Below are 23336 nucleotides of genomic sequence, written 5' to 3'. Positions count from 1 at the left end.
ATTTCGCTACAGTCGCAATAACATCTGCTAAACACGTGTATGACCAATAAATTTGAATTGATTGCCGTTTAAAAAAATATGTATTAAAAACCTGTTTTCACTTTGTCACTATGGGGTATTGTGTGTAGACTGATGAGGATATATTTTTATTCAATACATTTTAGAATAAGGCTGTAACGTAACAAAATGTGAAAAAGGTCAGGGGGTCTTAATACTTTCTGAATGAACTGTAAATCGACTTAAAGATGTATTGATTTGAATTGAGAAACTTACATTTTGTCCTGTCCAGCCCCCACCCTCAGGGTCAGCCTGGGGATGACAGGAGACGGGACGGTCACTGGAGTCTCCACCCTCACCTGGAACAGTGGGAAAAAGAAGGCGCAACGTGTTATTGTGTGTGTGTGTGTGTGTGTGCGTAAGATGCTTTACTAATGTTTTATAAAACGCTACACTACAAACCAATACTGGGAAAAGACAAGTTACCTTTTCTAGTCTGATCTTCTCTTTTTCCTTCTCTCGCTTCTCCTTCTCTTTCTTCTTCTCCTCTTTCTCTCTCTCCYTCTCCYTYTCYTTYTCYTTYTCCTTKTCYTTRTCTTTATCTTTCTTCTTCTTCTTCTCCTTCTTGTCTTTCTTCTTGTCCTTCTCTTTGCTCTTCACATCCTTTTCCTGGAGGATAGGCGGAAGAGGAGGCAGCATGGAGGGGATGCGGAGACACGTCGATGGGCTGAACAGGGCAGGCATGTCACCCAAACCGAACGGGGTGAGGGAGGATATCTTCTGCCGGTCCTTACCCTTGTCCCGCTTGTCTTTGCCCTTCTTGCTCTTCTCCTTGTCCTTTTTTTTGTCTTTGTGTTTGTCCTTCTCCTTCCTGCCACTGCCATCCCCTCCATCTCGCGACTTGATCTTGATCACGGAGCCCTCGGGTCCGCCGAACCCTGACCTCTGACCCAGGAAGTGTTCCCTGAGGTCATCGTCCTTGTTACCGAAGTCCTTCCATGGCATCTTGGCCTCCTTGGAGAAAGAATCTTTGCTCTTATCCCTGTTCTTATCCTTGTTCTTCTCTTTCATCTTCCCCCTGTCCTTATCCCTCTCTTTATCTTTCGGTTTCTCTCCTTTCTCCTTCTTCTTCATCTTTGTCTTCAGCTCCTTCTTCAGTTTCTTCTTGATGTCAGCCGAGGAGACAAGCTTGTTCTTCTCCTCGTACATCTTGAGGAGGGGCTCAGGGGTCGGGGGCGAGGCGGATGCTGAGGACAGGTATGACTCGCCTTGGGGGTGTCCCGCATTTGGACCGCCCTGGTTTACTTTACGTAGGACCTCGTTGATGGAGTCGTCCATGGTCCAGTTCCCGGGGCCACCGCCTGCGTTGACGTGAAGCGGTGTAGAAGTGTCTTTACCCAGGCTGTTGGCACCCAGTGAGAGCTTAGGCGTTCCGCCTGGCTCCATGATAGTAAGCCTCCGTGGAGAGGAGAAGCCATCACTCTCTGACTCGGAGCCTGATGAGAAGGCAAACGGGTCAGGCTCTCGCTCAGCGCATGCCCTAGCGATCACAGCGTCGATAGAATCGTCAATATCAGCGTTGTCGCCGCCAGGTTCGCAGAGTTTATCAGAGACGAAACCCGCCAGCTCGCGGTCCTCCAGGCTTTGCTGCACGTGGATGTTTTCCTTCCCCATCCTCTCGCTGAGGGCCGACAGGGGAAGTCTCTGTAGGGCCAGGGCCTGAGCCTCTGCTTTTCCCTGGGAGTGAGAACCAGACTTGACTCCAGAACCCATTTTGGGGCTCTTGGGACTTTTAGGGCTCTTGGTCCGGCCCGGGGACTTTTTCCGCTCCTTGGAAGATTTGGGCGAGCGGATGGGGCTGCCTGACATAGCCCCACCAGCATTGACCCCCTTTGGGGACTTAGTCCGTGGCCTACCAGGGGATGAGCCTTTGGGCCCTTTGCGGCCTTGACCGCCATGAGACTTATGATCAGAGTGTCTCCCTGGGGTCACCGGCTGGGGTCTGAACAATGTCGGAGGCCCAGGTGTCTCTGGAGACAGAGACATTGAACCCATGCTGTCGTGGGAATGGGAGGCCATCATGCCTGGAGGGACACGCTGAGGGTTGAGGGAGGTGAGGGGCTCCCTGGGCTCCATGCTCCAGTCGGGGCTGAAGCCGGGGTGCATGCGAGGCCTCTTGGAGGTGGGCATCATACCCATGGCGGCGTCTGGGCTGTCCAGGTGTCTCTTCACAGGGTGGTTCTCATCGTTCACCGCTTCGTCGTCATCCATATCCTCGTCGGTATTGTCCAGCGGGACCTGCATGGCCTCAGCAGAGGTGCCCATGTCAGCCAGGGCTTCCTCCTCTTCTGCAGTTGAGAGAGAGATAATACTGAGTTAAATCAAATCACTCAATCTTCCAGGGTCTGATTGGCATTGAATTAAAGGTCAAAGATAAAAACATGATCTGTTTGACAAAACCTCATAAACACACAAATACAGAAGCATACTCTCCCCATCACTCCCTATCTCACAACATTCTCCATGCACAGCTGTTCTCCATAGAGGTAAGTTGTGTAACACACACACAATGCTACAGCCTTACCTTCCTGTAGTGAGACCAAAGGTGGCATATAATCTGGAATGTAGTCCTTCCTCTCCTCTGCGTCCCCCCGGACCCCCACTCCAGGCTGAGGGAACTGCAGCATGTTGTTCTTGCTGAGGGGGAAGAGGGGCGTCTGCTGGGCGAACCCTACGGGCTCCAGGTTGTGGACATAGTCCTCCAGCTCAGATAGACTCACCCCCAGCAGCCTAAATGCCTGGCCTACGTCATCCAGCACTGGGTCTGTTCTCCCATCTAGGAACAGACAGGAGAATGCATGAGACATCACACCGAAAGGTCTYCTTTTACATGCATCTTCCTAAGGGTCAAACCCAAGGGGTGAGACTGAATGGACAACAAGGATCATATCATGCCAGGACTTGTCTGCATACAGTAYTTCCTTTGTCATACAGATCATCCTCTTTCTTAAATTATGGTTTGATTGAGCCAAAATGAAGATATCCTAAACCATTAGCTGTTAGGTCTTCAGCAAATAGTTGCTTTTCTGTAATTTCATCCTGTGCAATTATTGACAAACCTACTATATTTATAGGACAGTATTTTCTTAAAAGCCATTCTAACTGAGATACCACACTGTTTTCCTTCTCTGCCATGTTGAACACTCCCCTGTGTTGACATCTGCGCTAACCATGTCGGACACAGCATGACCGGTTTTAGAGAAACACAAATACACATGGCCAAAACATACACAATTAAGCTTACTAAACAGCTACATACATGCAATACTTAGAAAATGTATACTCGCAAACAYAACTAAGTCTGGTCATTGATTACATAATGTGGCTAAATAACATAGTTGGTTAGCAGCTTGGTTATCTTTACTGAAAAGGTATATTATTAGCACTAACGTTAGGCCTCGGTTGGAGGAGGCGCTTAGTCACAGAGCCGGGAATAAACAACGTGACTCAATACCTAGCCAGATCACTTTCACTTCAAGTAGACATTTCATGAAATACAGTACTTACAGAGCTCCGAATATCGATGACAACCCCTGGCCAACTGCTGGATATATCTGTGCATAACATCGGAAAGCAGGTCGCAGGCGGTGAGCTGCACCGCATCCCAGCCCAACGCTTGGCAGATCTGCGCCACCGACACACGCAGCAGCGAGCGGGCATAACTCTCGCACATCACGCTGACTTTAGTAACGGTCGTGGCTTCGTCAATCCCTACTATAGAACATCTTCCTGGTCTTCATGATGCATGAAATACATGCAGGTCGCGAACAAAACGCTCGATGAGGGTTAATTTTTACATCTATTCGAGTAAATATGTTGGCGGTCTTGTCAGAACCGCCATCTTGTTTCCACCGACAAACCCATCGATTAGACATGCGCAAAAACATGGGACAACCCACAGAAGGTACGTTCGTAGGGATCATTACCCGCGCTGCGCAGCCGGAAAACTTCTCAACTACCAAACAGCCATTCCATTTCCACTGACATAAATAACCGTAGGGATAAAGTAAAGAAGGACACTCAGCTATGGATGAAGAATATGATGTTATCGTTCTCGGTACCGGCTTAACGGTGAGAAAATGGACAAAGCAATAGTACGAACTTCCAATAGTCGAAGCATGCTCATGCATGACATAGTTAGGTGTGTAGGCTAATCTGTAGGCTAATGTCATAGCTAACTAACGTTAGTGCTAAATTGGCTTGCTTTTTCTTTTGTTAGATATCCATTTTAAGTTATTTTCAGAAATGTGTCTGCTTTGTTTTTCAGTCGTTATCTGTGTGTGGTGATACTTTCCACAGTCTGCAACAAGTGACAGCTCACGTACAATAACTAGTATTTCCTGTTATTTCCAACTAGAGTAAAATCACAGATAGAACAATGAGACAGATATTTCACAGGATGTATAAATGTGAAGCATCTGCTTGGCGTTTCCACTCACTACCAAATATGGTAGTGAGAGGAAGCCCACTGGCGGGCGGTGGGAGATGGATTTTGGCCGAGATTCTGCAAATTCTTATCGACAAAAACATTTGATCTCAATACAGTTTTCTGTAGCCAAAACTAAAATATGCTATTAACAGAGTGGACCAAGGTTCGTAGACTTTCCCCTTTGTGAACGTTTTTAAAAAGTATTGTTGTTTAGAAGGAACGCAAAGGCGAAATGAGCTATTGCACACGCGCACTTCACAGAATAGGCGTTCCCTAACGGAAACATGCAGATGATGCTAGAACGCGCCAATAGGATTTCGCTCACACGTGCCTGGCTCTTCACCCCTCCTTGCTTGTTCTGCCCACTATGGCTCACGTGTTCACATTGGAAACGACAGGCTGTGGTCTATCTTGGTTTAGTTATAAAAAATCATTGGTAAAATGTAGCTAACGTTAGCTAGTTGGCTACACTAGCTAAGTACTAGTAGCCAGTTTAGCTAGTTGTGATGTTAGCTGTTATACTGTTTACATTGTTATTTAAACATCTGTCTAAAACATAAAATACCACTTTTATACATMTATTTTTGTGTAACGAACTTACCTGTCTGACTTCTATCTATTTATTTCCAAAGGAATGCATTCTGTCTGGCATAATGTCAGTGAAGGGGAAGAAGGTGCTTCATATGGACAGGAACTCGTACTATGGAGCAGAGAGCGCTTCCATCACACCACTGGAAGACGTAAGCGAAGGCACACAAGATGACCATTTTTATGCTATCATGCCTGTCCTGTTTTCTTTTGGTCAAACCTTAACTAGGCCAGCCCAGTAATTGGCTCAACTCAGATCAGTAGTGTGGAAAGGGTATTAACCTGGGCTGTATTCATTATTCGAATTCCGTTGCAAAACGTTTCATCCTTTGCTAAACGTTTTGCAATGGATACCGTTTACCATTTACTCTAGAACCCAATCGGAACCAAACMGGGAGGGACCTACCTGAAGTTGTCCAATAGAAACTTGTTTCCGTTGCAAAACGTTTTCCGTTTGTAGTAAACCAAATGTTTTGTAACGGAATCCAACTAATGAATACACACCAGTGGTTCTAAAACAGCCCACATCATGTGGTGTTGTCACACAAGTATAGAGTTACATGTTCTGTTATCTATGTTGTCACACAGATATAGAGTTACATGTTCTGTTATCTATGTTGTCACACAAATACAGAGTTACATGTTCTGTTATCTATGTTGTCACACAAATACAGAGTTACATGTTCTTTATCTATGTTGTCCACACAAATACAGAGTACATTTCTGTTATCTATGTTGTCATACAGATATAGAGTAAGTAACATGTTATGTTATCTATGCTGTCACACCTCATTGTTATAGCTGAGGCACAACTGAGTTTGAGCTACTCAAAAACTGACAGCACTGTTTTACTGTCAAAGAAATTAAGTAATCAAATCAAAGTTTATTTGTCACGTGCGCCGAATACAACAGGTGTAGACCTTACAGTGAAATGCTTACTTACAGGCTCTAACCAATAGTGCAAAAAAGGTATTAGGTGAACAATAGGTAGATAAAGAAATAAAAACAACAAGTAATAAAAAAGTAATAACAAATAAAATGTTTAATCATTCCTGTTCTGTTTTTTTCTTGTCCCCCTCCAGTTGTACAAACGCTTCAGCCTTCCAGGTAAACCTCCGGAGTCCATGGGAAGAGGTCGGGACTGGAGCGTGGACCTCATCCCAAAGTTCCTGATGGCCAATGGTAGGAAAGCAATATGGCATTCTAGATATAATACTGAGTGCAGGGTTGTGTTTATTAGCCACCACACGGTGGGGGGGGGGGGACTGGAACAGGAAGGGACTGGAACAGGAAGGGACTAACTGGCCTTGTCCAATAAGAAATGTTTTCCTTTGCATGCCCTAATGACCAGGTCTCTTTTCCTCTCTGGGCTCTACCCAGGTCAGCTGGTGAGGATGTTGCTGATCACTCAGGTGACCCGTTACCTGGACTTCAAGGTGATCGAGGGCAGCTTCGTCTACAAGAAGGGAGCCATCTACAAAGTGCCTGTCACTGAGACAGAGGCACTGGCCTCCAGTGAGTATATATACACTAGGTGTACAAAACATTAAGAACACCTGCTCTTTCCATGACCGACTGACCAGGTGAAAGCTAAGATCCCTTCTTGATGTCACTTGTTAAATCCACTTCAATCAGTGTAGATGAAGGGGAGGAGACAGGTTAAAGAAGGATTTTTAAGCCTTGAGACAATTGAGACATGGATTGTCTATGTCTCAAGAGGGTGAATGGGCAAGACAAACGATTTTAAGTGCCTTTGAATGGGTTATGGTAGTAGGTGCCAGGCTCACCGGTTTGTGTCAAGGACTGTAATGCTACTGGGTTTTTCACACTCGAACAGTTTCCCATGTGTATCAAGAATGGTTCACGACCCAAAGAACATCCAGCCAACTTGACACAACTGTGATCAACATGGGCCAGCATCCCTGTGGAATGCTTTCAACACCTTGTGGAGTACATGCCCTGACAAATTGAGGCCGTTCTGAGCGCAATAGCGGGGGGTGCAGCGCAATATTAGGAAGGTGTTCTTAATGTTTTGTACACTCAGTGTATATCAATGGGATTCTCAGATGCTTATTTCTATAATATTATGCCATTAAGTACAAATAAACTTACAGTACAGTGAGTGCATACATTTGTTGGTATGTATATGCTATCTTCTCGGTTGATTATTTGTGGATGACCTATGCTCCTCAAGGAGAAAAAGTTAAGTCTAGTAAGTCGTATTCTATTAACTTATGCTATAGCTATACAACTTAACCAAGCTTTTATCCCAAGCGACTTACAGTATTTCTGAGCGCATCCATTTTTTTTGTATGTGTATGCGACCCCCACAGGAATTAAATCCACAATTGAATCCACAACCACACAGGACCACATTCTTAGTCTCATTTCAGACCAAAGCAGCTTTTTCTATTTCTGTCTGACTGACTTTTTCTGACACCTCAGGTTTGATGGGGATTTTCGAGAAAAGGCGGTTTAGGAACTTCTTGATCTTCGTTGCCAACTACGACTTGAACGATCCCAAAACCATGGAGGGTGTCGACCCCAACAAGTCGACGATGCGTGACCTGTACAAGAAGTTCAGCCTGGGCCAGGATGTGATGGACTTCACTGGTCACGCCCTCGCTCTCTACAGGACAGACGAGTAAGTGGCTTTGTCTGAAATAGGACAAATATAAGCACCCATATTATTATAATAATAATACAATTATAGGGAATTGGGTGCCATTTCTATATATACTATATGTGTGGATGTTTCTTGAGGTGTTATTTCATGTTTTATTTAGTATTATTTATTGTGAGGGCTCGGGTGAGTACGATTTTTGTCTTCTACACTATTAGAAACTTGAATGATGGGAATTAATAGGACGGGCGACTGTCCACTGTGTTCAGGCAGGTACAAATAATTCATGGAGTGTCAAATCTAAAATATGTMATATCTATAAACATTTATAAGCATTTTTGATGGCTTATTCATGAACATTTTAACAAAGTAACCGTGTTACAATCTAGTATTTGTGTGATCTCTCAGCTACCTGGATCAGCCCTGCATCAACACTATCAATAGGATCAAACTATACAGTGAGTCTCTGGCCAGATACGGCAAGAGTCCTTACCTCTACCCTCTCTACGGCCTGGGGGAGCTGCCACAAGGCTTTGCCAGGTAAGATTACTTAGTCTCCGCCCTGCTATTATGTAATTGTTCCTGATTAATCAAGAATTCCTGATTTTCTGACGCTATCGTTTTCAGTACATACTAGAGTTGAAGTTAACCTACTCCCAAACCAATATCCTACTGATTTCAGTTGTTCTGATCATATAAATAAAMTCTCATTCTAGTTCTGTGGTTCTGATCACATCCCTGATTTGACAGTTTTTTGCCTTTTGCTTAACTAACCCATCCCATGCTCCACTATTCACCAGTGTCTTTGACTTCTCTCCCTCTAGGTTGAGCGCTATCTATGGTGGGACATACATGCTGAACAAGCCCATAGAGGAGATTGTTATGGAGAATGGAAAGGTGGTGGGGGTCAAGTCAGAGGGAGAGGTGAGTTTTTGTCACATTTTTGCCTCATGTTATAATTAAGCAATAAGACCCGAGGGGGGTGTGATATATGGCCAATATACTACGGCTAAGGGCTGATCTTATGTATGACGCAACTCGGAGTGCCTGGACACAGCCCTTAGCCGTGGTATATTGGCCATATATCACAAACCCCCGAGGTGCCTTATTGCTATTATAAACTGGTTACCAACTTAGTTAGAGCAGTACAAATATCTTTGGGATTCATACCCGTGGTATAGGGTCTGATATATTTTTGGTCATGTAGTGTATGCGGACACCTGCTCGTCGGCATTAATATGGAGTTGGTCCCCYTTTGATGCTATAACAGCTTCCACTCTTCTGGGAAGGCTTTCCACTAGATGTTGGAACATTGCTGCGGGGACTTGCTTACATTCAGCCACGAGCATTAGTGAGGTCGGGCACTGATATTGGGCAATTAGTCCTGGCTCACAGTCAGCGTTCCAATTCATCCCAAAGGTGTTCGATGGGGTTGAGGTCAGGGCTCTGTGCAGGTCAGTTTTTCCACACCGATCTCGACAAACCATTTCTGTATGGACGTCGCTTTGTGCATGGGGGCATTGTCATGCTGAAAAATGAAAGGGCCTTCCCCAAACTGTTGCCACAACGGTGGAAGCACAGAATCATCTAGAATGTCATTGTCTGCTGTAGCGTTAAGATTTCCTTTCACTGGAACTAAGGGGTCTAGCCCGAACCATCAAAAACAGCCCCAGACCATTATTCCTCCCCCACCAAAATGTACAGTTGGCACTATGCTTTCGGACAGGTAGCTTTCTCCTTTACACCACTCCAGCCGATGCTTGGCATTGTGCATGGTGATCTTAGGCTTGTGTGCTGCTGCTCGGCCATGGAAATTTCATTCATGRAGCTTCCGACGAACAGTTATTGTGCTGACGTTGCTTCCAGAGGCAGTTTGGAACTCGGTAGTGATTGTTGCAACCGAGGACAGACGATTTTAACACACTACGCGCTTCAACACTCAGCGGTCCCGTTCTGTGAGCTTGTGTGGCCTACCACTTTGCGGCTGAGCCGTTGTTGCTCCTAGACGTTTCCACTTCACAATAACAGCACTTACAGTTGACTGGGGCAGCTCTAGCAGGGCAGACATTTGACGAACTGACTTGTTGGAAAGGTGGCATCCTATGACGGTGGCACGTTGAAAGTGACTGAGCTCTTCARTAAGGCCATTTTACTGCCAATGTTTGTCTATGGAGGTTGCATGGCTGTGTGCTCAATTTTATATACCTGTCAGCAACAAGTGTGGCTGAAATAGCCAAATCCACACATTGGAAGGGGGTCCAGATACTTTTGGCTGATAGCCGTGGTACACTATATATACAATCAGCATTCAGGGCTCGAACCACCCAGTTTATAATTATTGTTTTATATTAGTTCCTCATGGTGAATGTCTTTTGGCAGTGTATACAACTGACAAAATTTGAATGGTTCCAGATGGCGGTTCGCTAACTCTCACATGGTGCTGACAGAGATGGTCGCTTCGCGTTCTTAGGAAACTATGCAGTATTTCGATTTTTAATGTATTATTTCTTACACTGTTACCCCAGGAAATCTTAAGTCTTATTACATACAGCCGGGGAGAACTATTGGATATAAGAGCAACGTCAACTTACCAACATTACCACCAGGAATACGGCTTTCCCGAAGCGGATCCTCTGTTTGGACCACCACCCAGGACAATGGATCGGATCCCAGTAGGCGACAGAGCGGTCTTCTGGTCAGGCTCCGTAGACGGGCACATCGCTCACTGCTCCCGTGTATACTACTCGCCAATGTTCAGTCTCTTGACAACAAGGTAGACTAAATTCGAGYAAGGGTTGCCTTCCAGAGATACATCAGAGATTGTAACATTCTCTGTTTCACGGAAACATGGCTCAGTCGGGATACGTTATCAGAGTCGGTACAGCCACCCGGTTTCTTTACGCATCGCGCTGACAGAAACAAACATCTCTCTGGTAAGAAGAAGGGCGGGGGTGTATGCCTTATGATTAACGAGTYGTGGTGTGATCATACCAACATACAGGAACTCAAATCCTTGTTCACCTGACCTAGAATTCCTTACAATCAAATGCCGACCGCATTATTTATCAAGAGAATTGTCTTCGATTTTAATCACAGCCGTGTATATCCCCCCCAAGCAGACACCTCGACGGCCCTGAAAGAACTTAATTGGAAACTGGAAACCATATATCCYGAGCCTGCATTTATTGTAGCTGGGGATTTTAACAAAGCTAATCTGAAAACAAGGCTCCCTAATTTTTATCAGCATATTGAATGCACGACCCGGGCTGGCAGCATTCTGGATCATTGTTACTCTAACTTCYGCRACGCATACAAAGCCCTCCCTCGCCCTCCTTTCGTCAAATCTGACCACGACTCGATTTTGTTGCTCCCAGCCTATAGACAGAAACTAAAACAGGAAACGTCAGTGCTCAGGTCTGTTCAACGCTGGTCCGACCAATCTGATTCCACGCTTCAAGATTGCTTCGATCACAAGGACTGGGATATGTTCCGGATAGCCTCAGATAACAACATTGATGTATACGGTGAGCAAGTTTATTAGCAACTGCATCGRTGATGTTGTACCCACGGTAACTATTAAAACCTCCCCCAACCAGAAACTGTGGATTGATGGCAGCATTCGTGCAAAACTGAAAGCGTGAACCACTGCTTTTAATCATGGCAAGGCGACCGGAAACATGACCGAATACAAACAGTGTAGCTATTCCCTCCGCAAGGCAATCAAACAAGCTAAGCATCAGTATAGAGACAAAGTAGAGTCGCAATTCAACGGCTCAGACACAAGACGTATGTGGCAGGGTCTACAGTCAATCACGGATTACAAAAAGAAAACCAGCCCTGTTACGGACACCGAAGTCTTGCTCCCAGACAAACTAAACAACTGCTTTGCTCACTTTGAGGACAATACAGTGCCACTGACAGGCCCGCTACCAAAACCTGCAGGCTCTCCTCCACCGCAGCCAATGTGAGTAAAACATTTAAACGTGTTAACTTCTCTGGGATATGTGGGNCTGACAGGCCCGCTACCAAAACCTGCAGGCTCTCCTCCACCGCAGCCAATGTGAGTAAAACATTTAAACGTGTTAACTTCTCTGGGATATGTGGGGCGGTAGCGTCCCACCTAACCAACAGCCAGTGAAATTGCAGGGCGCCAAATTCAAAACAACAGAAATCTCATAATTAAAATTCCTTAAACATACAAGTATTATATACCATTTTAAAGATAAACTTCTCGTTAATCCAGCCAAAGTGTCTGATTTCAAAAAGGATTCACGGCAAAAGCACACCTTGCGATTATGTTAGCTCAGTACATAGCCACAGAAAAACACAGCCATTTTTCCAGCCAAAAAGAGGAGTAACAAAAAGCAGATATAGAGTTAAAATTAATCACTGACCTTTGAGGATCTTCATCAGATGACACTCATAGGACTTCATGTTACACAATACATGTATGTTTTGTTCGGTAAAGTTCATATTTATATCCAAAAATCTGAGTTTAGGCGGGACGCTACTGTCTCACTTGGCCAAAAGCCAGAGAAAATGCAGCGCGCCAAATTCAAATAAAATACTATAAAAATCWAACTTTCATTAAATCACACATGAAAKATACCAAATTAAAGCTACACATGTTGTGAATCCAGCCAACATGTCTGATTTCAAATAGGCTTTTCGGCAAAAGCACACCAAACGATTATGTTAGGTCAGTACATAGCCACAGAATAACACAGCCATTTTCCCAGCCAAAGATAGGAGTCACAAAAAGCAGAAATAGAGATAAAATTAATCACTAACCTTTGATGATCTTCATCAGATGACACTCATAGGACATCATGTTACACAATACATGTATGTGTTGTTCGATAATGTGCATATTTATATCCACAAATCTCGGTTTACATTGGCGCCATGTTCAGAAATGCCTCCAAAATATCTGGAGAAATTGCAGAGAGACACGTCAAATAACAGAAATACTCATCATAAACTTTGATGAAAGATACATATTTTTTCATAGAATTAAAGATACACTTGTTCTTAATGCAACCGCTGTGTCAGATTTCAAAAAAACTTTACGGAAAAAGCACACCATGCAATAATCTGAGACGGCGCTCAGAAATACACAACATTTCTCCGCCATGTTGGAGTCAACAGAAATACGAAATTACATCATAAATATTCCCTTTGATGATCTTTCATCAGAATGCAGTGCCAGGAATCCTAGTTCCACAATAAATCGTTGTTTTGTTCGATAATGTCCATTACTAGTGTCCAATTAGCTACTTTTGCTAGCACGTTTAGTTCACATGTCCAAACGCTGGCGCYGGTCCAGGCGAACTSGGACGAAAACTTTTTGAAGTTATATTCCAGGTCGAATAAACTGGTCGAATTAAGTAGAGAATCAATCTTCAGGATGTTGTTATCATATATATCCAATAACGTTCCAACCGGAGCATACGTTTTTGTCTACAGAGTAATGGAACACATGGCCATATCATGACTAGTGCGYGTGACCAGGAACTAGCATTCTGCCAGACCACTGACTCAAATAGCTGCCCTCCGGCCCCACATCACACTAGAGGCTTCATTCCACGTTCTACTGACTGTTGACATCTAGTGGAAGGTGTAGGAAGTGCGAACAGATCCATATCTTACTGGGAATTGAATAGGCGATGAAAAACCTTTTAAAAAAATCAAACCAGGGGCCCCCCCAGAAAAAAAAATTTCACTTCCTGTTTGGAAGTTTGCGCCATATGAGTTCTGTTTATACTCACAGACATATTCAAACAGTTTTAGAAACTTCAGAGTGTTTTCTATCCAATAGTATAATAATAATATGCATATATTAGCATCTGGGACAGAGTAGGAGGCAGTTCACTATGGGCACCAATTCACCAAAAGTGAAAATGTGCCCCCTATCCCTAAAAAGTTACACCATAGTACCTCCAAACTCGTCATTAAGCTCGAGACCTGGGTCTCGACCCCCCTGTGCAGCTGGGTCCTGGACTTTCTGATGGGCCACCCCAGGTGTGAGGGTAGGAAACAACATCTCCACCCGCTGATCCTCAACACTGGGGCCCACAAGGGTGCGTTTTCAGCCTCTCCTGTTCACCCGTGACTGCGTGGCCATGCACGCTCCAACTCAATCATCAAGTTTGCAGATGACACTACAGTGGTAAGCTTGATTACCGACAACGACGAGACGGCCTACAGGGAGGAGTGAGGGCCCTCGGAGTGTGGTGTCAGGAAAATACCTAACACTCAATGTCAACAAACAAAAGGAGATTAGTGGACTTCAGGAAAGCAGAGAGAGCACCCCATATCCACATCGACGGGACAGTAGTGGAGAAGTGTAAAGTTTTTTTAGTTCCTCGGCGTACACATCACAGACAAAGTGAAATGGGCCAACCAACAGAGAGCGTGGTGAGAGGCACAACAGCGCTCCTTCAACCTCAGGAGGTGAAGAAATTGTCTTTCTGAAAACATCAAAACTTTTACAGTTGCACAATCGAGAGCATCTGTCGGGTTGTATCACCGTGGTACGGCAACTGCTCCGCCCTCAACCGTAAGGCTCTCCAGAGGGTAGTGAGGTCTGCAAACGCATCGCCGGGGCAAACTACTTGCCCTCCAGGACACCTACATCACCCGATGTCACAGGAGGCCAAAAAATCATCAAGGACAACAACCACCGACACTGTCTGTTCACCCCGCTATCATCCGAAGGCGAGGTCAGTACAGGTGCATCAAAGCTGGGACCAAGAGACTGAAAAACAGCTTCTATCTCAAGGCATCGGACTGTTAAACAGCCATCATACATTGAGTGGCTGCTGCCAACATACTGACTCAAATCTCTTGCCACTTTAATAATAAAAATTTGATGTAATAATGTACACTAGCCATTTAAACAATGCACTTTATATAATGTTTACATACCCTACATTACTCATCTATATGTATATACTGTACTCTATAACATCTACTGCATCTTGCCTATGCCGCACGGCTATCGCTCATCCATATATTTATATGTACATATCTTATTCATTCCTTTACACTGTGTGTATAAGGTAGTTGCTGTGAAATTGTTAGATTACTTGTTAGCTATTACTGCACGGTCGGACCTAAAGCACAAGCATTTCGTACACTCGCATTAACATCTGCTAACCATGTGTATGTGACAATAAATTTGATTTGATTTGATGAACTTAACCCTGAACCTATCCTTACCCACCCTCACCTGAATTATAACCCCTAAACCTACCATCTCTCTTTCCTCTCCAGATAGCCCGCTGTAAGCAGCTGAATCTGTGACCCCAGCTACGTCATGGCAGAGTCAGCAAGGTTGGCCAAGTGGTCCGTACATCTGTGTCATGAGCCACCATCAAGAACACCGGCGATGTCAACTCCTGCCAGATATCATCCTCAATCGTCAACGGAAAGGTTGAAGACCCCTGGATACTAGGGTACTTCGTAACACATTTATAACCCATACATAACACATTCATAAGCAGTACATGAGCATTTCATCAATTCTTGTGTGTGTGAAATTAAGTTGCCACTTGTTGTGACTTTTTTGAATGGCATCGCCTGTGTTCATTCGGGACCAAACGGAAGAAAACAGAAACAGGGAGGGTCTACCTGGAAGAAACGCAGATGTTTTTGCTTTTTTTCTGTTTTCAAAACGTTTTGCTACTTGTTACACCCTATTGAACACAAGGCAGTGGAGCTTAGTTGAGGGTGTATGATATGTCACTGGTCTCTTGTGTTTTTTGTGGCAGACATCTACGTGTGTATGATCTCCTCGGCCCACAACGTGGCAGCGCAGGGCAAGTACATTGCCATCGCCAGCAGCGTAGTGGAGACTAACGACCCAGAGAAGGAACTCAAGCCAGCCCTGGATCTCCTGGAGCCCATTGAACAGAAGTAGGCTTTTKATTCTATGTTGCTATACTRTACTGTACTCTACTATAAGATACACTGTTATACTACTGTACTGTTACACTAGTGTCTAGTAAAGGGTCTTCACTGACATTTTCAACCTATCCCTGACCCGGTCTGTAATACCAACTTGTTTTGAGTAGACCACCATAGTCCATGTGTCCAAGAACGCCAAGGTAACCTACCTAAATGACTATCGCCCTGTAACACTCATATACACAGTAAGAATATGTACAGTTGAAGTCGGAAGTTTACATAGACCGTAGCCAAATACATTTAAACTCAGTTTTTCACAATTCCTGACATTTAATCCTCGTAARAATTCCTTGTTTTAGGTCAGTTAGGATCACCACTTTATTTTAAGAACGTGAAATGTCAGAATAATAGTAGAGAGAAGGATTTATTTCAGCTTTTATTTCTTTCATCACATTTCCAGTGGGTCAGAAGTTTACATACACTCAATTAGTATTTGGTAGCATTGCCTTAAACAATTTAAACTTGGGTCAAACGTTTTGGGTAGCCTTCCACAAGCTTCCCACATTAAGTTGGGTGAATTTTGGCCCATTCCTCCTGACAGGGCTGGTGTAACTGAGTCGGGTTTGTAGGCCTCCTTGCTCGCACACAATTAGGGTTCTGCCCACAAATTTTCTACAGGATTGAGGTCAGCTCCCTGCCATCCAGGACCTTTATACCAGGCGGTGTCAGAGGAACGCCCCCAAAATGTTCMGACTCCAGTCACCCAAGCCATAGACCGTAATCTCTGCTAMCGCACGGCAAGTGGTAGCACCAAGTGCACCAAGTCTGGAAACAACTGCTTAATAAGACAGCTAAATAGCTAATSAAATGTCTAACTGGACATTTTATTTGTTTACTAACTCTTGCACTGACTMTAAGCACACATACTGGACTCTACCCACACACTCGCACATACTTACACTCACACAGCAACACACACATACTGAAAGTATTCATTCCCCTTGACTTATTCCACATCTTGTTGTTACAACCTGAATTCTAAATGGATTCGTTTTTTTTGTTGACCCATCTAGACACAATACCCCATGATGATAAAGTGAAAACATGCTTTTAGAAATGTTTGCAAATTTATTGAACATGAAATATAGATATCTAATTTACTTAAGTATTCATACCCCTGAGTCAGTACTTTGTAGAATCACTTTTGGCAGCGATTACAGCTGTGAGGCTTTCTGGGTAAGTCTCTTAAGAGCTTTCCACACCTCGATTGTGAAAAATGTGCCTATTATTATTTTCAAAATTCTTCAAGMTCTTTCAAATTAGTTGAATACCTCCCAGTATCTGGTGGAAAGCATACTGAACCAGATTTTGCAAGTACAAAATTCTGTTTACTTGTTATATCCTGAAACTCCCTAGTCCTTAATGATTACAAGCATATCCATAACATGATTCATCAACCACTATGCTTGAAAATATGGAGAGTGATACTCAGTAATGTGTTGTATTGGATTTGCCCCAAACATCACTTTTTTGTCCTGAATACAAAGTGTTAACTGCTTTGCCATATTTTTTTGCAGTATTACTTTAGTGCCTTGTTGCAAACAGGATGCATGTTTTGGAATAGTTTTATCCTGTACACGCTTCCTTTTCACTCTGTAATTCCGGTTAGTATTGTGGAGTAACTACCCTGTTGATCCATCCTCAGTTTTCGCCTGTCACAGCCATTAAACTCTAACTGTTTTAAAGTCACCATTGGCCTCATGGTGAAATCCCTTAACTACCAGTAGAGTTGAACATGTGATGGAAACACATTGAACTTTACATTTTTATTCGGTAAATGAATATGTAGAGCCACTGAACACGCCGATTTGGCACGTGTTTTTCTGTTGCTCATTAGAACAATTGTATTTCATAGTCACGGAGGTGTGTTTCATGAACGATTTCCACGTTCGGTTAATGATGTTTGTCCCCCATGAGACACTAGATGTGGAAGCCAATTTAACTTCCTCAAAATCCCCAGAATGAATCTAAGATAACTCAAGAAATCAGTAATGTTAGTTTTTTTTCATCAAACTAATGTGTCTGGTGCAGTAAGAAAATGTACGCCGTGTTGTATTATATAAACAAAATCAGAGCTGCTGGGTAGGTCTGTCTCACTGAACAAGTCCGTTTGGTGGAAACACCACTGTTGGAAAATGCTAATATTTTATTTATGCAGATCTTTGAATATTCGCATGAAAATCTGTCACCAATTGGACGGAAACCTAGCTACTGTTARTCTACASCTGTTGTTTACGAAGCATGTGACAAATACAATTCGATTTTTGGTTTACTACTGTAACTATTATACTGTTATGTAAGGGATAATCATTTTGAGGAAGTTAAATTGGCTTCCACATCTAGTGTCTCATGGGGGACAAACATCATTAACCGAACGTGGAAATCGTTCAGGAAACACACCACCGTGACTATGAAATACAATTGTTCTAATGAGCAACAGAAAAACACGTGCCAATCGGCGTGTTCAGTGGCTCTACATTTTCATTTACCGAATAAAAATGTAAAGTTCAATGTGTTTCCATCACATGTTCAACTCTACTGGTAGTAATCAAAAGGGGCTATGCAATGTAAGGAAAAGTGTGTTCCACGAAGCGCTAGTGAAGTGGAACTGACCTTCCAGAGTTGCATTGATTTCCGTAGAACGCATATAAATGTGTTCAACGTCTACTGAAGTAGCTAGCTAGCAAGTTTACTCGATAGCTACAGTAGTTACCATGGTAACTAAACAGCCTTACTAGTTTAGCTAACCAAACCATCAGTTCTAGTTTGCTATTATGAAAGTAGAATTCAACAATAACACTGTTTTCAATTCCACGTTTGCTTCCAAAAGCAGCTCAAACAAAACATGTAAAAATGAACTATTGAATTGTACCGTGCGTTATTTAAGTGATAATGCCCGAGAAGCCAGTGTTTGGAGGATTTATCAAACGTTGGGACAGACCTACTCATTCAAGGGTTTTGCTTTATTTATATTATTTTCCACATTGTTGAATAATAGTGAAGACATCAAAACTATGAAGTAACACACATGGAATCATGTAGTAACCAAAAAAGTGTTAAACAAATCAAAATATATTTTATATTCATCAAAGTAGCCACCCTTTGCCTTGATGACAGCTTTGCACACACTTGGCATTGTCTTCACTATTATTCTACAATGTACAAAATAGTAAAAATAAAGAAAAACCCTGGAATGAGTAGGTGTCAACTTTTAACTAATACTGTATWTTCATAAAAGACGTTATTGTGATGAATTCCACAAGATATAGTCCAGACACAAATCTAGGGTTGCTACCCAAGCCGGCTGATCGTTCGTTCTATCGGTTCGGTTGCTAGAKACGTGTTCCAGTCGTTCAGTCTTTTTGTTCTGCATCTAAGAACACTTCCTATGGAACACCGTTTGGGTCTTTGCGTCAAAAAAGATATGTCATATAACACAATTTGACGTGTCAAATAAGATTGTTGACCAATCAGGACCTGAATATGACTGCACGTCACATAATAATTTAACAAGTTCATAAATTTTTTACGTAGTTATTACACATTGATTACACTATCACTCTTTTTCATATGTCACAACGATTCATCGATACGTATGCTATGATGCTAGTAAAGTTATCTCGCGCACATACAGTGCTGGTCATTTAAAAAAAAAAAGTAGCTAGCTCATGGATGCAAACAATGTTCTTTCCCAAAAACATAGAAAACGACTGTTTCAGTAGCTATAGTTAGCATGCTATCTATATAGCTAGGTGCCATCRTCTAAAATAACCCTAATTTATAAGACAGTTCTTAGTTGATTAATGGTGGTCGGAGCCATCTATGTGAAGCTAGCCACAATAGTGGACTTTGTGGTTAGCCTTCAAAATAAACGTATGTCATTGACAGTGATGCAAATAAATATAAATAGTAGAATTATGCCATAATTAAATAGATCATGCTTAACGAGGTTGGAATGTTGTTATATAAAATCAACAAAAGACCATTTGTTAATTTCACAAAATTCTGTTGAAATCACACTGAATGTATTATACTTTAGAATTGCATTGGGGGCATACTTATTTCACTGTACAGCATTACCTATGGATTGTGGATCAATGACATGGGGTATCAATCTAGTCAGTGTCACCCAGAGAACATTACCGTTCTATTATTGCGGGACTCTGAAACAACTGGGAATTGAGCCACGTTTATTGTCAACCTATGTGTATTGAACACTGTTCCCGAGGAAAATCAATACTGCGTGGATGTTTTGGAGTCTGATAACTCTGAGGAGGATGTTGGGGGGGGGATATATTGGGTATTGAGTAGACCGATACCCCATTTCATTGATCCCCAATCCTTAGGTAAAGCTGTACAGTGCAATATGAATGTCAATACACACAATAGGSTGACTGGGGAGGTGATTTCACACAGTCACAGTCCTGCGACAACGCTAATATTTGCATAAACTCTTCACAGTTGTGTTCTGTGGGTGTCAGAGTAGACTCACATTCTAACCTTGTTTAACATTATCTAGTCTAAATATGGCATAATTCCACCAATTGTAACCTTCTGCATCACTTTCAAATAGGTACTTTTACTTTGAAGGCAAACCGCAAATTCCACTATTGTGCCTATGTAACCGATGTGAAATGGCTAGCTAGTTAGCGGTGGTGCGCGCTAAWAGCGTTTCAATCGGTGACGTCACTTGTTGTTCCCCTTGACCTGCAAGGGCCGCGGGCTTCTACACCTGTTTGGGGTTTTAGGCTGGGTTTCTGTACAGCACTTTGGGATATCAGCTGATGTAAGAAGGGCTATATAAATAAATGTGATTTTGTGGCGTGATGGGTAACGATGCTTCCTGGGTGACTGTTGTCTGTGTGCAGAGGGTCCCTGGTTCGAACTCAGGCGAGGAGAGGGACGGAAGCAATACTGTTACACTTATTGTGGCTAGCTTCACAACACAGKCCGGTCGAGCCTCACTAGCCAAATTAACCAAGCTGGCTGCTTATCATGTTAGCTTTGGGCAACAGGGTTAAGTAACTGGCTAGCTAGTTATATTTAAATAGGCGAACAACAACTGACTACCTAGCTAATACTTACTCACAAGGATTCCAAAATCATTGCTACGAATAATGAAAATGACTGCAGTTTCTACTGGTCATTGTTTTCAGGCTGGTTGTATTGGTGCTAGCTGGGTACCAAGCTAAAGCTAACTACCCCAGAAGTTGCGTTCGAACAAATAATGCCTTATTACCAACGCGTATTGTAAACACATCGTTCATGGCCGGTTTTTGCTTGTTTGCAGACTTTTTTTTTTTGTACAGCATTGACAGTGCTACTAATAGTAGTGGCGCTTGGCTTGCACATTCAGTACACACAACGTTCAATAATATAACGGTGTTATTTGACGTGTCAAATTAATAGCTTATTTAACTTTTTTGACACGCAAAGACCCAAACGGCGTTCCATAGCAACCCGGTCATTCATTCTAAATGTTCCATTGCTATACTGCTAGCTAGCCAACTACGGCTAACTCAGTCACGTCAAAAAGTGCAGCCAGAATAACAGCAAAGTAGCCGCATTTGTTCAAGCTGTTTTCTAGTGACATTTATTTGCACACATCCATAACAATGAGCTAATGAGGTGCGATTTCGCCTGGCTTAGAAAACGTGCTCACTTGTCAGAACACTGTTGTTCAGAGGAGCTAGCCAACAACACAGCTGACACAATCACTTCAAACTGAAGCTGGATAGACTGCTAACTAGCTGCACTTCGTMTCGTTGTAACTTTTTTCAATTAACATTTATTTGTAAAAATAAGGCCAGCTGATTCATGATTTGACTGGCTGAAAAACGCTGCCTGACTGTCTCGTCCGACTCCCAACACGTTCATTACTATGGGACAGCTGGAGATCCAATTTTAATATTGAAACAATGTTGTAAATGTCAGAGACAGACAGCAATATTTATACAAATCTCCGCTGGTCTAAAAGGTATGTGATATAATGTCTTTTTTATAGTGGAGATCAAGTTTATAAATTGCTTGACTGGGCTGATGAGACAGTGGATCATGCAGGTGTAACAGTTTAGCTTCCTCTCCTCGCCCCGAACCCTAGGCACACATCAACAACTGGCTCCCACGAAGCATCGTTACAAATCGCGCCACAAAAGCCGCGGCCCTTGCAGAGCAAGGGGAACAACTACTTCAGGTCTCAGAGCGAGTGACGTCACCGATTGAAACGCTATTAGCGCGCACCACCGCTAACTAGCTAGCCATTTCACATCGTTTACACAGGCAGATGGAACAGAGTAAATGGGCATTTTCATGTCATAGATTTAGCCGGTGGTAACTTGTGGAATAGACACCGGCTGGAATGCGGTTTAAATCAATCAGCATTCAGGAATAGACCCACCCGTTGTATAAAGAGAATTATAAACTGGGTGGTTCGAGCCCTGAATGCTGATTGGCTGCCAGCCATGGTATATCAGACCATATACCAAGGGTACAACAAAACATTTTTACTACTCTTATTACATTGGTAACCAGTTTATAATAGCAATAAGGCACCTCAGGGTTTGTGGTGTATGTGGCCAATATACCACGGCTAAGGGCTGTGTCCAGGCACTCCACATTACGTTGTGACTAAGAACAGCCCTTAGCCGTGGTATATTRGCCATATACCACACCACCTCGGGCCTTATTGCTTAAATAATGCATGCTCTAGAATGCCCTTCAAGCCAATGAGAAACGAGTATTCAACAATGCCATGGTATGAACTGTTTTACTACTAACACAGGGGCTCACATCACTGGAACACAATGCTGTAAATACCGTTTTCACACTACTGAGATGTACTGCACTGGCCTGGTAACATATCCTCCATTCGTTGATGTTTGACCCTGTTCAAACCTTCTCTCCTCACAGGTTTGTGAGCATCAGTGATCAATATGCACCAACTGACATGGGAAAAGACAGCCAGGTGAGTGAATTAGTCCTAATCCTCATGTTGGCCTTCATTTTATTTATTATATTTCTTTTAAATACATGGGCATAATTTATCTTTCCCCTCTATGCTTCTGSGATATCTATGCAGATATTTATTTCACGTACATATGATGCAACGACCCACTTTGAGACCACCTGTGACGACATCAAGGACATCTACGAGCGTGCGATGGGCACTGAGTTTGACTTTGCAGAGATGGAGCGCACGAAGAACGACATCTTTGGAGACGCTGGTGATCAGTGATCGTATAACCAACATGTCCAGACAACTCCAAATCTTAACAAACTGGTTTATAATCCAAATGTATTGTTGGAATCTGTATCAATGACCCTTTAAAACAATGGAAATACATTTGTAGAAAAAGAAGAATGAAATGTTTTACTAATAAGCGAACAATTTGTGGTGGCTGCGTTTTGTTTGACAGTTGGTTAAAAACATGCAATGATCACATTGTGTGACATCATGAAGGTTTCTTCACTTTCTGACAAATGTGAATGTCGCCAAATAATTGGTTTTATTCGGGTTTATACGTAGACAATATAAATGTGATATAAATTGTATTTTTTACATAAGGCACTATTCTGTGTTAAAGTGAAATAAAGATGTATTTTATCTGGAATAGAGAAAAGAACCATGGTCACTTTCGTTTTTTTGTTGCATGTATGTGGTTGAAAAGAAAA

General features: G+C 42.9%; 1 protein-coding gene and 1 pseudogene across 4 annotated transcripts in view; one reads left to right on the top strand and one right to left on the bottom strand.

Annotated features, from left to right (window-relative positions):
- The window catches only part of LOC111962786 (transcription initiation factor TFIID subunit 3), a 17687-nt gene extending 12512 nt beyond the window's left edge, over nucleotides 1-5175 (bottom strand). For 3 of the 4 annotated variants that reach the window (XM_023986102.2, XM_070443234.1, XM_070443235.1), the window contains exons 1-4: nucleotides 3565-3927; nucleotides 2582-2833; nucleotides 484-2345; nucleotides 274-356 (exon numbers count right to left, since the gene is read on the bottom strand). In XM_023986102.2, the coding sequence (XP_023841870.1) occupies nucleotides 274-356; nucleotides 484-2345; nucleotides 2582-2833; nucleotides 3565-3730 (2363 nt within the window). In that variant the 5' untranslated portion in view covers nucleotides 3731-3927. Of the gene's footprint in view, nucleotides 1-273; nucleotides 357-483; nucleotides 2346-2581; nucleotides 2834-3564; nucleotides 3928-5087 lie in introns of those variants that run through there. The other variant, XM_023986103.2, reaches the window with a different exon arrangement.
- LOC111962787 (rab GDP dissociation inhibitor beta-like) lies at nucleotides 3979-23287 on the top strand (annotated as a pseudogene).
- The last annotated feature ends 49 nt before the right edge of the window (nucleotides 23288-23336 follow it).

Source organism: Salvelinus sp. IW2-2015, linkage group LG4q.1:29, assembly GCF_002910315.2.
Source record: "Salvelinus sp. IW2-2015 linkage group LG4q.1:29, ASM291031v2, whole genome shotgun sequence".
Lineage (NCBI taxonomy): Eukaryota > Metazoa > Chordata > Actinopteri > Salmoniformes > Salmonidae > Salvelinus > Salvelinus sp. IW2-2015.
The sequence above is the reverse complement of the archived record's forward strand: the minus strand, read 5'-3'. Positions and strand labels throughout refer to the sequence as shown.